The 13204-nt window shown below is 32.5% G+C and overlaps 1 protein-coding gene across 1 annotated transcript; it reads right to left on the reverse strand.

The window, feature by feature from the left end:
* Positions 1-7237: 7237 nt before the first annotated feature.
* On the reverse strand, positions 7238-9346 carry LOC111916663 (secoisolariciresinol dehydrogenase). The gene is made up of 2 exons (XM_023912336.2): positions 9189-9346; positions 7238-8197 (listed from the first exon to the last, which is right to left on the reverse strand). Exons 1-2 carry the CDS (start codon positions 9206-9208, stop codon positions 7402-7404), a joined length of 816 nt encoding a protein of 271 aa, XP_023768104.1. The 5' UTR covers positions 9209-9346; the 3' UTR covers positions 7238-7401.
* Between the last annotated feature and the right edge of the window lie 3858 nt (positions 9347-13204).

Below are 13204 nucleotides of genomic sequence, written 5' to 3' on the forward strand. Positions count from 1 at the left end.
AGCCTCTTGGAAGATTATGAACAAAATTTCTAGTCCTTGTGGTCATATTTATAATGTGGATAACATAAAGGAAACCCTAGATTTGAATAATTTAATAATAGATTTAATCTAATCAAAGAAGTTATCCTTATCAGCATTAGGAATATTCCATAAATCCTAGAATCATTCCCAAAATCGTCCACCACCCTATGGGTTTTAGAATTTTCCTTTCTTTCTCAATTATGAACAATTACACTTCAACCATTGGACCCTTAATTAATTCGAATTAATCCATAAATTAATTCTAATTAGTTCTGATTAATTCTAAATTAATTCTTATTGATTTCACATTAATTTATTAATCATATAAATTAAAAAATTATTTTTTAATCATTAATCTCATATTAATTTATTAATCACATAATATATTAACAAATCAATCATCTATTTCTAATTAATATATTAATCATATAATATATTAATAAATCATATTTCTCTCCTTTGGCAATCCGAAATTGACTTATCCAAACTAACTTCAGTTTCCAATGAAGTGTTTGACTAAGTGATTTGAGATTAATATGTATCTGAATTTGTTTTTATTCCGATGTAGTGGGATGACATATGTTAGTGGACTAGTAATTTTTGTTTGTATGTTAGTTGTCTCTTAGTATAGTACAACCGACAACATTAACAGGAATGGATGTGTCATGTTGTTGATCTTCAGTCATGTGCTTTTTATTGTATTCGTCTTATATAACTCCTTATGTTATATAAGGAGTGTCAACCGTAGACTATTGTAACAATTAGAACTTCACCCTGATCATACATGAAATATTCAGTCAATCATTCTCTCTAACATTCTTTTGTTCTTATTCGTGCTCATTGTTCATACTTTATTTTATTATCTTAAACACTTTTTTAAGTTATTATATTTATGGCTTGATGATTTTATCCTTACCATTTTTTCTCTAATACAACTTAATAATGGATGCAACTCATCAATCTCAAAAATGTATTCAATGCAAATTGAAAATAGTGTGGGTTTCCCTTTAAGATACCCATTGCTAGTTGTAGAAGGGTATGATCATTGGAAAGTTAGAATAGAGTGATTTTTGGTTGGCAGACAAAAATGTAAAGAGATATGGAAATTTATGAAAGAAGGTCCTCATGTCCCAGTTAGGCAAATGGTTAGAGATAATGTTGCTTATCTCAAGGGTCAAGACAAGCTCATACATTCACCTCTAATAGCCAACGACATCGAGAAAATCCATGCTGATCAAATATCATTTTCCAAAATGGTGTTTGTTGTTCCACTATCTCTCTTTGAGAACATCAAATTATTTAAATCTGCAAAGGAGATATGGGACACACTTCAAGATTCGTTATACATTCACTACAACTCCTGGTGAATTTGTAGCCTCTGTGTCAAATCAGTACAGAATAGTGGTAAACAAAATGACTGCACACAGTGTTGTCTAAACTCCTTTTGAGTACAATCTTAAGTTCATCAATAGTCTCGGAAAAGGATGGGGAAATGTCAAGTCTTAGATTGAGAGTAATGGATCTTTGAAGAAACTGAAGCTCTATCAGTTGTTCTACGAACTACAAGGTCATGAGTAAAACGTTGCTTACACCTTAATAGAACTCTCTGGCGGTCCTTATGCTCTCGTCAGATCGGTCAATACACTTCTTCTGAATCCAGTTGTTTCAAATCCATTCAGAGCTGTTCTCAGCAATCTTTTTATCTGCTATATAACAATTTTTCTCCTTTTCAAGTACAAAAATCCTAGGGAATTTATTCGATAACAACAATTACCATACTAAACATTTTTCCATAATTTAGTGTTTTTACCATTCCCACTTTTTTCTTTAAAACCGAATCTATCAAAACACCTTGGTTGAGAAGCCAAGAATTTGAAGCAACAATTCTAGCCCATGACCAATCTCTAAATTGGAAATGAGAAGTATGAATCCCACCATCATCACCGAATAAACCATTTATGAATTTCACCCATTACATATCTTGATTATTTAAAAAACACCAACTCCATTTTTGAATAATAGCAACATTGAACGCAACCAAACTTCTAATGTGTAGGCCTCATATACATTTAGAATCTAATAGCAAATCCCATTGTATCGAATGCATCTTCCTATTATCGACATCACCTCCTCAAAAAATAGAACATAAAGTGTAACATCCAAAAAATACTCAGTAAAAATTTCATTTTTCAACCATTAAAAAGAATCATTCATTTGTTCATAAGCCAATCAGAGTATAATTTGCTCTCAAACATCAAAGTAAAATCATAAATCGATACTGCGGAATAAAACTCCAGGGGATGCAATGAAATTAAGTTGGGCCCTTCCATTTTAAACCAGAAGTACCTGAAAACATTTAAACATGAAGCTATAAGCACAGAGCTTAGTGAATTCCCAAATATATAACCTACCATACATAACACCGGGCCCTGCCCACAAATAACAGGCCTTGCCCTTATAACTGGCACTGACCACATCAGGGGCCCCACCCAACATACATGCAAGAGTCATAAAGACAATCTAGCATCCTACATAGTTTTAGTGAGAAAACTCACCTAAACTACTCAATAGGAGCTCAATAGCTGCCTCAGCAACATAATAGTTAAACCATACTACTTAATTCGAAATTAAGACTATTCCTTAGATAAAAACTCAGTCTTACTAAACTTTGACCAAAATTTAAATTGGTCAAATGTCAACGGTCAACAATCAGCCACCACGTCGTGGCCAACTGCTGCCCACGTCGTGGTAGCCATCCTACAAAATAGTCATGGATAAAATCGTTACGACGTCGTGGCAAGCATAGTGCTACATTATAGGCACGTCCAGACAAAACGGATGTGTTGCATCGTGCCACCACATTGTGGGCCTTCATTGATCATTTCGAGGTTTTCTGCCAGGAAGACATTTCTTCATTAAGATATTAATCCACTAAAACAATCCTTAATACTTTCCAGAAAGCTTTTTTGCATAAAAAGGGAATATAAAAATAATGACTATATAGACATGCATGTCCAATGCATGTCTCACCCAATATTAGGTCAAAATGGTAATAAATGAAGTCAAAATGTCATGCATGACATCGGAAGAAGTTATGAGTCCAGATCTGAAACATATAATGTACTTGGGACCTTTATAGTAATAAAGTTGCAAAATTTATTCCTAACTCTTGGTCAAAACTCTTCGACATGGACAAAAACTCATAATACTTAAAGATCTATAGATAAGATTATAACATCCTGAGATTTTGCAGGTATTTCCGAATCCTTTATTTTATAATTATTTTGTCATTTGTTGTGCCTGGGGTTGGAAGAGTGAAGCCATTAGAAGATTGAGGGCTAAAGTTGCAAGTTTGGGGTCAAGAGAGTACGCTAAGCATACATAAGGTATGTTGAGCATACTAGACGCGCCCAAGTACGATGTGCATACACTTGTGTATGTTGAGCGTACTCACGTCAGGTAGAAACCCTAATATTTGGGGTTTAAGTGCTATATAAACGTCCTCCTGGCTCATTTCTCCCATCACTTTCAGCATCCATACCCTAGAGACGTCCCAAACCCTAGCCTTGTGTGTGGGTGTGAGTTTGTGGGTTTTTTGAGCACTTAAAGGGGAAGGTGTTGCATCAAATAGTTGGAGAAAGAAGGCAAGCTTGAATATCTTAAGTTCTCTGGTCCTCTAGAAGCTCCAGGAGGTAAAAATCTTATACCTTGGCAATTATATTGAGTAGATCTTGTCTTTTTTAGCTTCTTGGCACTTTTCTTGTCCCAAAAACCCCAATATTGTGCATGATGCATTTTGGACATATTAAGTTGTCCTTCCAGACCCTAGAAAGGGTCCTAAGTGATAAAAATGTTGTCCCAATAGCTGAATGTGTCCTATGCATGGAGTGGTACAGACTCGTGTACGCCCCACGTAGATAGCCAACGCCCCACGTACCGAGTTAATGGTCTCGTTTTTCAGTTAGCACGAGACAGAGTATGCCCCGCGTACCAGAGGAGTATGCCCCTGGTATGCCATCTGTTGGGCTTTTGCGATTTGGGCTTCAAGATTGGGCCACCTTTGGGCCAGTCGGACTTGGGTCTTGCTGGACTCTCTGGATAAGAGTACTTTGGGCCAGTTTTGGTGGTGAATCCTTAAATGAGGCCCAATTAAGGAGTTGGGCCCAATTTGGAAAATTGGGCCAATGATGGGCTTTGTATATGGGGACTTTTGGATAATGGATTTGATGGTTGGGCCTTGGCCCAAATTAGAGAAAAGGCAAAATGGACTAGGTGTACCCTTAGTCAAGATTGATATCCTATGTGTTGACTTAGTGTTTTTTATTTTGGATAGTTCGGGATTTTCGGTGAGACAACGATCGGAGATTTTCAATCTAGTTCAGCAGTACTTGCGAGGTGAGTTCTCATCACTATATCAACAGGGTCTAAGGCACCAATGTCGGCCCTTTTCAGATTTGTATACGGGTTATTGCATGATATGATTATTGATTTACATCCTAGTAGTTACGATCGTGATATGCTTAGTGACCTGGTTAGGACGATATATTTAAATGTATTTCAGGTTGTTCTGGTGAAAAAGAGAAGGGAACGATGCGGCTGTACTCGCATCTATTATTTGTTTTGAGACATCTGCTAACTATAATTATGTTTTCATGAAGTTTGAAGCAAATGGATATTAATGTTCTTTCTATGAAAATGGTTTTATGGTTGTTATTACTGACATTTTATAAGAAAATTTTGGTTGAAGTATTGGGACAGTGAAACTAAGGCATATGTGAGGTTTGTTGTGAACCTGTTACGCCATGTAGCGAAGGATTGGTGGGGTTGGATTGTTCGATCCATTTCTACAACCGAGCTAGAGCTCATGACTTAGGAGGAGTTTAGGATGCGTTTCAGGGAGTAAGATGTTCCCGCGGGAGAGATTGAGTGACTAAACAGAAGTTACTGGCTCTCAAGGGGACTACTGAGTCGGTGACCGAGTTCCCCAACAAGTTTATGGAGAGGGCGATGTTGTTCCATGAGTATCCTGCGAATCAGATGATGAAGATGCCCCTTTACTCCGTTTAAGTAACTTCCTTGATTTAGAATATCATAGTATTTTATAGCTAATGACAATATTATATATCTAATTAGATGTTTTTCTTTTTACATAAAAGAACCTATGAGGACTTTCATTGAGGACTACATCCATGAATTCCAACCACAAATTGGAGAACATATGAAGTGGGTAGTCTTTTATAAAACATAAACAAATAGAAAACTCATCAAAAAATTTAATAGACCTTAAATGGTAATGTCTGAATGGATACTGTTTCAGAATCTCAACTATACCCTTTTGGCATTAAAAAACATAAGCTACCCTAATAAATGAAAATGACTTTGCCACATGTCCTCTTCTCATTCATTTGGACACATGATATTTTCTAGAAATTTTAAAATTTTCTATTTTCCACTTGTCATTTTATTGCATTTTTTATTTTATTAAATTAAAATCCACATTTAATATATAAGGTAATATATATGTAAGGTATTTATTAGAAAATGATTTATATATGTAATGTATTTAATGCATTAAAGTCTCATTAATTTTAATAATTCAAAAAATTTCTTATTTTTCTTATAAATTTAAAGTTTTCAAATTGTTAAAATTTTATATTTAATTTTTTTTAAATAAACTCATGTAATACATGAGTCTCACACCTAGTAGAATATAAAATCAAAAGCATGTAAGTACACAACACATACCGTGAATCTTCAACTTCAACATAAACAGGAAATAAAATATTGTAGGGAGTATTGAGACAATTATGATGAGTGAAACTGTCGATCCTTGAAGAGTAACCAAACCTATTAAAACTTACCAAAAAGATGTTGACAAAAGCCCCTTAAACGTAGTCGTCATCGAAACAATAAATCATTATATTCTTCGAAATTGAAGAACTTGCAATCAAAATCATACGAAAATGATACAATTTTACAAAAACATAACCTTGGTTGTATTCCAAGAACGATGGACGCAAAAGAAAATTTCCGTTAGAAGTCTATGAGGTAAGGACTGACAGATGAAAGCAGCAGTAGCAGGAGGGAAGACAACATTGCAACCCTTCTGATGGAAAACGCATTGCAATTAGCATAGTGGTTTAGCAATTGGCGAGAAAAAAGATGAAGATGAAGATGAAGGAAAGGATTGAATGTTTGGGATTCAACATTGGATAAGATTTGATTCGTGATTTACTTGGATTAAGTTGAGGAGTTTTCTGATTTTCTGGGATTGATTAAAGATTTGGTTAAATCTACAATTTTAATTGATAAATGATTTTGAATTTACATTTCCTAATTTACAGGGACAGATTTTGTATATCTGTAATTTAAGTTTAAACAAAAAGTTGCAGGCTATAAGACTGAAAGGCAGACCCGTAGCATTAAAATAATTTTTTTATCAGAGAAGAGATTAAAATAATAATAATAATTGGTTGTAGTTTTTTCATATATCCCTGCTTGTGGGCTTAAACTGTGAACGCCAGAAGGGTTTCTTCCCATAATTTATATGATGTTTTATTTTTTAGCTGACTAAAATCTTTGGGTTTTAGCCCAAGAACCGAAAAACCTAATTCTAGCTAAATAATTTTCTACAGATTATACTCTATCTCTCCACCCAAAAAAACACTTCTTTCAATTCAATATAATGATCCAATCCAAAAACATGGTTAGATCTTTTAAAACCCGAAAATCGCAAATAATTTCAATTCGATTGAGGACGTGGGATTCATCAAAATCTGAGCAAAAACATAATCAATCACTTATATCATAACAAAATCAAAGTTTCAAAAAAGGTTTACATGCAATTCAACATAATGTCGTTGATTACAACCCCTTCCTCTTCTTCAATTTCTAGTTTCTAGGGTTTCTAATCGTTTTGGATTTCTATCCCAATGATGTATGCACTATGCGACGTTAAAATTTCGCTCCAAAATTATCATCCACGAGTAACTATTTTATCGTTTAATGTGTAACATAATATTATGTCATTCAAAATTGGATAGTATTTGTACACAACAATTTTTAGCAGTACATAACAATTTATGATTTAAATGATCGTACTGTATAACTATATAAAACATAATTTATTGTGTATGGCTAAAAATGTTGTGTGTGGATCATTTTATGAAGCCAAATCATTTTGTGTTGATTACAAAGATAAATGTAAAAATAAATGTACTCAAAATAATAGGACTTTTAGAATTTAATGAGGCAAATAATAAACTTAGAACAACATGGTCATAGGCTACAAACACTGTTAATTATAAATAATGAACCATACAACCACATTTGTTTGTCTTATTAAAAATATTTAAAAAAAAAAAAGCCAAACTTCTCAACTTAAGTGGCCTCCTCGGGATACTTAAACATGTTGAAAGAGTTATTACAATAGCTCAATCCACCATCAACAAGCATATTTTGTGCAGTTACATACTTAGCCTCATCACTAGCCAAATAAAGAGCAGCATATGCAACATCATCTGGTTTATGTGTCACACCCTTAAGGTTCGCGACTCCATTTATCATATTCTCAAAAACCTCCCTTTCAAGCCCGATGAAATCAGCAGTCATCGGTGTAGCAATTCCAAAAGGTGAAACACAATTGACTCGAATGCCAAATGGTGCAAGCTCAACAGCTAGATTCCTAGTTAGACCAACTAACGCGTGTTTTGAACACGAGTAAGCATGACTAGCCATACCACCAAGATGTGAAGTGAGGCTAGATGTTGTTATAATCGAGCCCGATTTCTGTGGAACCATAACCCTAGCTGCATGTTTCATGCACAAAAAGGTGCCTATGACATTGACACCAAGTACACGTTCAATGTCCTTTTTCTCATTGTCCATAATGCGTGGCTTGAAAGCATCTGCTATTCCCGCGTTGTTGAACATGATGTCAAGTTTTCCGTAAGTGGCGACTGCAGTATCGATGGTGTTTTTGACTTCTTCTTCGTTGGTGATGTCGCAGTGGATGTACATTGAGTTTGATGAGCCTATTGCCTCAGAGACTGCTTGACCGAGTTGGTCTTGGACGTCTGCGATGATGACTTTTGCTCCATGTGCGGCAAAAAGCTTTGCACAACACTCACCAATACCACTCGCTGCTCCGGTTATCAATGCTACTTTTCCTTCTAGTCTATATCAGTTGTATAATAATGTCATATTCACAATATTCTTGAATGCTAACTTACATAAAAATAAAACAAATCTATGGTTGATTAAATTCAAGTAATTTGAGTATATGACTTACTTTTTGATCGGATATTAGACGAATTGTGAAAATTCCTAATGTAATTAACTCGCTTATCAATTTGTGCAATGAATGCTATTTTTTAGTGATAATAGGAACTCACTTATATAGCAAAATATTTATATTTTTTTTACTCGTAATAATAATATGTAACCATAAACTTGTAAGGCGTGCTTTATTTAGTATTAAAAACAATGTTCTTATATTTATTTTCATATGATAGCAACATCCTCACTTTTTTTATTGACAATAATCACTTAATAAAGTTTTTTGTCCGCTAATGAAAAAGTAATCTAACAATTGCATACTTTTTTGCTGATAACATAAGTGTAAATGTCAAAAAAATTGGCATTAATAATTCTCATTTCCTCTTTAAGTTACTTAATTTTAAGTCTACTTAAAAGCCGATATACTAATTTTATTATTATTATTATTATTATTATTATTATTATTATTATTATTATTATTATTATTATTATTATTATTATTATTATTATTATTTTATATTTCATCACCCTTATGTGACAACTTGTTATTATCGAGTTTGATAGGCGTTAGCTATGATGAAACAACTATAAAAACATAAATGAACAAATCTTATCATATTTAATATAGGACCGATGCTACAGAAGATATTGAATACCATATATCATATTCTAATGATGTAATAAAACATAGGGAAGAAAAAAACTTTTCTGGCTTATTCAGTAGAATTAAAAATTTGGGATATAAACGATAAAGTCAGAGTACACGATGTAAATTTTGTAAATTAACCCATAAAAATATATGGTAACAGGGTAGTTTTTGTAGTTTACCTAAAAAATAACATCTATGAATAAAATCAAGTATTTGAATAAACAGTCACTAATAAACTAACCTTTTTGCAGGAATCGACATTTGTTACAGACGAGAAAGATATAACTTCAGAGGAAGATGATGAAGCTCAAGATTTATTCTATTGCGAAGAGGAGACTGAGTGATCTGCTTTATTTGGCCTTCAGTGGCTCAAGCTCAAGTGTTATTATATAGTGGAGATTGATTGGCATGCTTATTTTGACCTTATGGTTGACCCCAGGCCCCAGCTGTGATTGTTTTATTTCATTTTTTAAGATTTAGAAAAAATGATTAAAAATCATAAGAACCGCTTATTACAATTTTAAAAAATACAAAAATATAAAAATACGTATATAATAACTAAACCAACTTTGTTTTCCTGACAATATTCCCAAATGATTTTCCAAACTCAAGAACAATCATTAAAGAAAACGTCTGGTTACTAAATAATGTTTTGGAAAATAGATTTCTAAAACTATTTAGAGAAAGCATATACTCCAATTAAATAATTGAATATTTTTTTCTTTTGTCAATAACAGGCTGCTGTCTCGAGATGCAGAAAAGAAATGAGAAAACTGTGACAAACTTTTAAAGGATTATAAAATGCATAGATCCCACTGAAAGATGCAAACTGTAGCATGGGTTTGGTAGGGAAACCAAGAAAAGTATAACAAAAAGATTTAAATAACATATATAATAAAATTTAACTTTTTTATATCCCCGGAAAATTATATATATATATATATATATATATATATATATATATATATATATATATATATATATATATATATATATATATATATATATATATATATATATATAGAGAGAGAGAGAGAGAGAGAGAGAGAGAGAGAGACTTAGGTTATAATGTGGATTCTAAGTATTGTGTGGATGTAAGGATAGTTTGTGTGACAAGTGTTTTTTTTATATTAAAGTAATTGTTTCTACTTTAAAAAAAAATATATTAATTTTAAACAATTTATTAAATAAGAACGGATACCATTCCATCTAATTAGAAAATATATGGATTGTTTTGTAACAGATTTTGAGAATCCCCAAATTAACAGAAGCAGAAGTTACCTTCGTCTTTATCATAGCTCAAAGTTTCTTACGATTGATTATACTCAAGAAAGAAGAACCAATTTCATAAAAGGTATTACATTTGTTAATCCTTTTTTATATGAAACTTGATTTTTCGAAAACGACCGACAGGGTTTGTTTGTGATACAGTTTCTAGAAGAATGAAAGCAACAAGGTCGACTTCATTCAAGTCTAAGTTCACGAACACGACAAAAAATGCTTTAAATCTAGACGATGATGATGATTTCGTTTCCCCAACTCCAGGTATTAAGCTTTTTGAAAAAAGAATGAGAATTTTATGAATTTTTTTGTTTACAAATACTTGAGGGTTTTGTCATAGGGTTTTCGGTGAGATATTAGTGTTAAATCGATAGGATTCCGTTTGATGTCATGTGTGTTGTTAAATTTGCTTTTCTTGTATATGAAACATATATTGGAATATTGTTCTTATGGATTCACTAAGATTCGAATAGATTCAGTGAGATTCGAATGGAATGTAGTTTACTCTGTTAGATTTAATGTGGGTTTTGTGGTGGTATGAAGTTATAATAGTATTGTAGTCATGTGTGTAGTTTACACGAACACGACAAAATTTGATTTAAATCGACAGGGTTCCTTTTGATGTCATGTGTGTTGTTCAATGTTTTAAAAACCGGTTTGAACCGGTCGGTCGAACCGGTTGGATCGGGAACCGGGGGAGAGAGCGGTTCAACTATCATCGGTTTTATGTCGATTTCTAAACCGGATTGAACCGGCCGATTTTTAGGAAAACCCGATTGAACCGGTTAAACCAAATAAAAACACATAGAAAAGAACTATTTGTATAATAAACTTTGGTGATTTTTTTCAAATATATTTAGTTTTCTCTAAATAAAAACATATGGTAAATGTTATAATGTTTTTTGATGTGTTTGTATTCATCTAAATCTATATTTTGTTTCGGTATTATATTTTATTTTCTTTTTGACGTATATGGATTGATGTAAAACACTAAAACTTATGGTTATGTGTTATTTTAATTTATTTAGATTGATCTACAACTTATTTTTATATAAATTTTTAATGTTTGAACTAGTAAACGCCAAATTCATGATTATATATGTATTTATGTGTAGAAAAATAGGGAAAAAAATGAAAATTATAGAAACCGGTTGACCCGGCGTTCGAACCGGTTGAACTAGGAATCAGTCACCATACCGGTTCAACTAAAAAACCGGTTTTTAAAACATTGGTGTTGTTAAATTTGTTATTCTAGTATATGAAACATATATTGGGATATTGTTCTTATGGATTCAGTAAGGTTCGAATGGATTTGGTGAGATTCGAATGGAATGTAGTTTACTCTGTTAGATTTAATGTGGGTTTTGTGGTGGTATGAAGTTATACTAGTATTGTAGTTTCAATGGTATGATACACTCCTTCATAATGTTAGTATCAATAATTGAAAGTGATTTTTCTGTTTATAATCATGATATATGTTTCATTTCTTATGGATGTAAACTTTTTCTTGTAGAATTTGTATGTTTGTTCTCCAAAGATGATATTTAATTCAGAACACTTGTGTATAGGAACTTGTTTCATTATTAAATTCCTATAGAATTGTGTATTGTTTGTTAATGAAATTTTTTGTAGAGTTTGTATTCATGTGTTTTGGTCAATTATTTTTTAGATAAAGGTTAATGTTGTAGTGTTTGTGTTCATCTGTTTTGGTGAACTACTCAAATCATTACATTTCATTTTGCCAGAATTCATTATTAAATTCAGAAAACGTGTGTATATGAACTTGTTTCTTTATTAAATTCCTATAGAATTGAGTATTGTTTATTAATGAAATTTCTTGTAGTGTTTGTATTAATGTGCTTTGGTGAACTATTTTTTTAATAAATGTTAATGTTGTAGAATGTTTTTGGTTTAATTAGTTTTCAGCATCGTTATAATGCTCTGTTTACCAAGTATTATAATTTAATTAAGAATATTAGTAGAATAGAAAGTGATTACTTTTTATAATGTTAATGTAATGATTTGAATATGTTGTTTGTCATGCTAGTGATTGTAGAAACAATAGTAATTCCAAGTATAAGTGTGAAAAAGAAGAAACGTCAGCAGTCATCAAAACCCCTGAGAATAAAAAACCTCGTCCCTTAAATGTTTTAGTAGAAGAAAGGTTACTTAGGTCAAAGACAAAAGTTGAGAATATGTATGTTCTGTTAGAAGGGGACAAGGAAGAACGAGAAGGAAAAAGAGAATGTAAAGGAAAACATGAACAAGTTGGGTTAGAGGGGATGAAAAAAATGAAAATAAGAAGGTAAGGAAGGTGAATGAGAAGATCGGAAAAATTGAAAGAGACTATCCATCGAGTTTAAGAAGGCTACCTAGAATGACACCAAGTAGGATTAATGCAGTCGTTAAAGTGTTGTCAGCAGCACAAAAAAAGCAGTTTATGACATGGGATTTGGTTCATTGTTGAAGTTAGATATGGATGTTGTACCAGGGTTGCTAAACTATTATCTTTCAGATGTGTACGATCCAGAAAGCAATAGACTTGTGATGGAGAATGGAGTGATTGAAATAACAAAAGAGTTGGTTTATAAGATGATGGGTTTAGCAATGGAAGGGGATGATCTGAGTAGAATGCCTTACTGTGAAACCGGTAATGAGATTCTGGAAGAATGGAAAGCACAATATGTAGACAAGAAGTTTCATGGTGAAGCATATGTGAAACATATTAGAAGTATAGAAGAAGACAATATGATATTCAGGTTGAAATTTCTTATTCTGTTCATTAACACCTTCATAGAGTCAATGGTTGGTGGTACCAATGATATCAAAGTGGTTGAGAAGTTGGTTCTAGTAAAGGACTTTTCCAAGATTGATTGGTGTAAGTACATGTTGGACAACCTACGAACTAGAAAGGATTTGTGGAGAAGGGATGACAAAACATGCTACTACTCGGGCCGTATTACTTTGTTGTTGGTA

Source organism: Lactuca sativa, chromosome 1 (assembly GCF_002870075.4).
Source record: "Lactuca sativa cultivar Salinas chromosome 1, Lsat_Salinas_v11, whole genome shotgun sequence".
Lineage (NCBI taxonomy): Eukaryota > Viridiplantae > Streptophyta > Magnoliopsida > Asterales > Asteraceae > Lactuca > Lactuca sativa.

Bases quoted from the DNA above. Each gene is read 5' to 3' on its own strand.
- LOC111916663 (XM_023912336.2), bottom strand. From the start codon at position 9,208: ATGTCGATTCCTGCAAAAAG. The intron at 8,198-9,188 runs GTTAGTTTATTA...CAACTGATATAG, and splicing joins ATGTCGATTCCTGCAAAAAG to ACTAGAAGGAAAAGTAGCAT.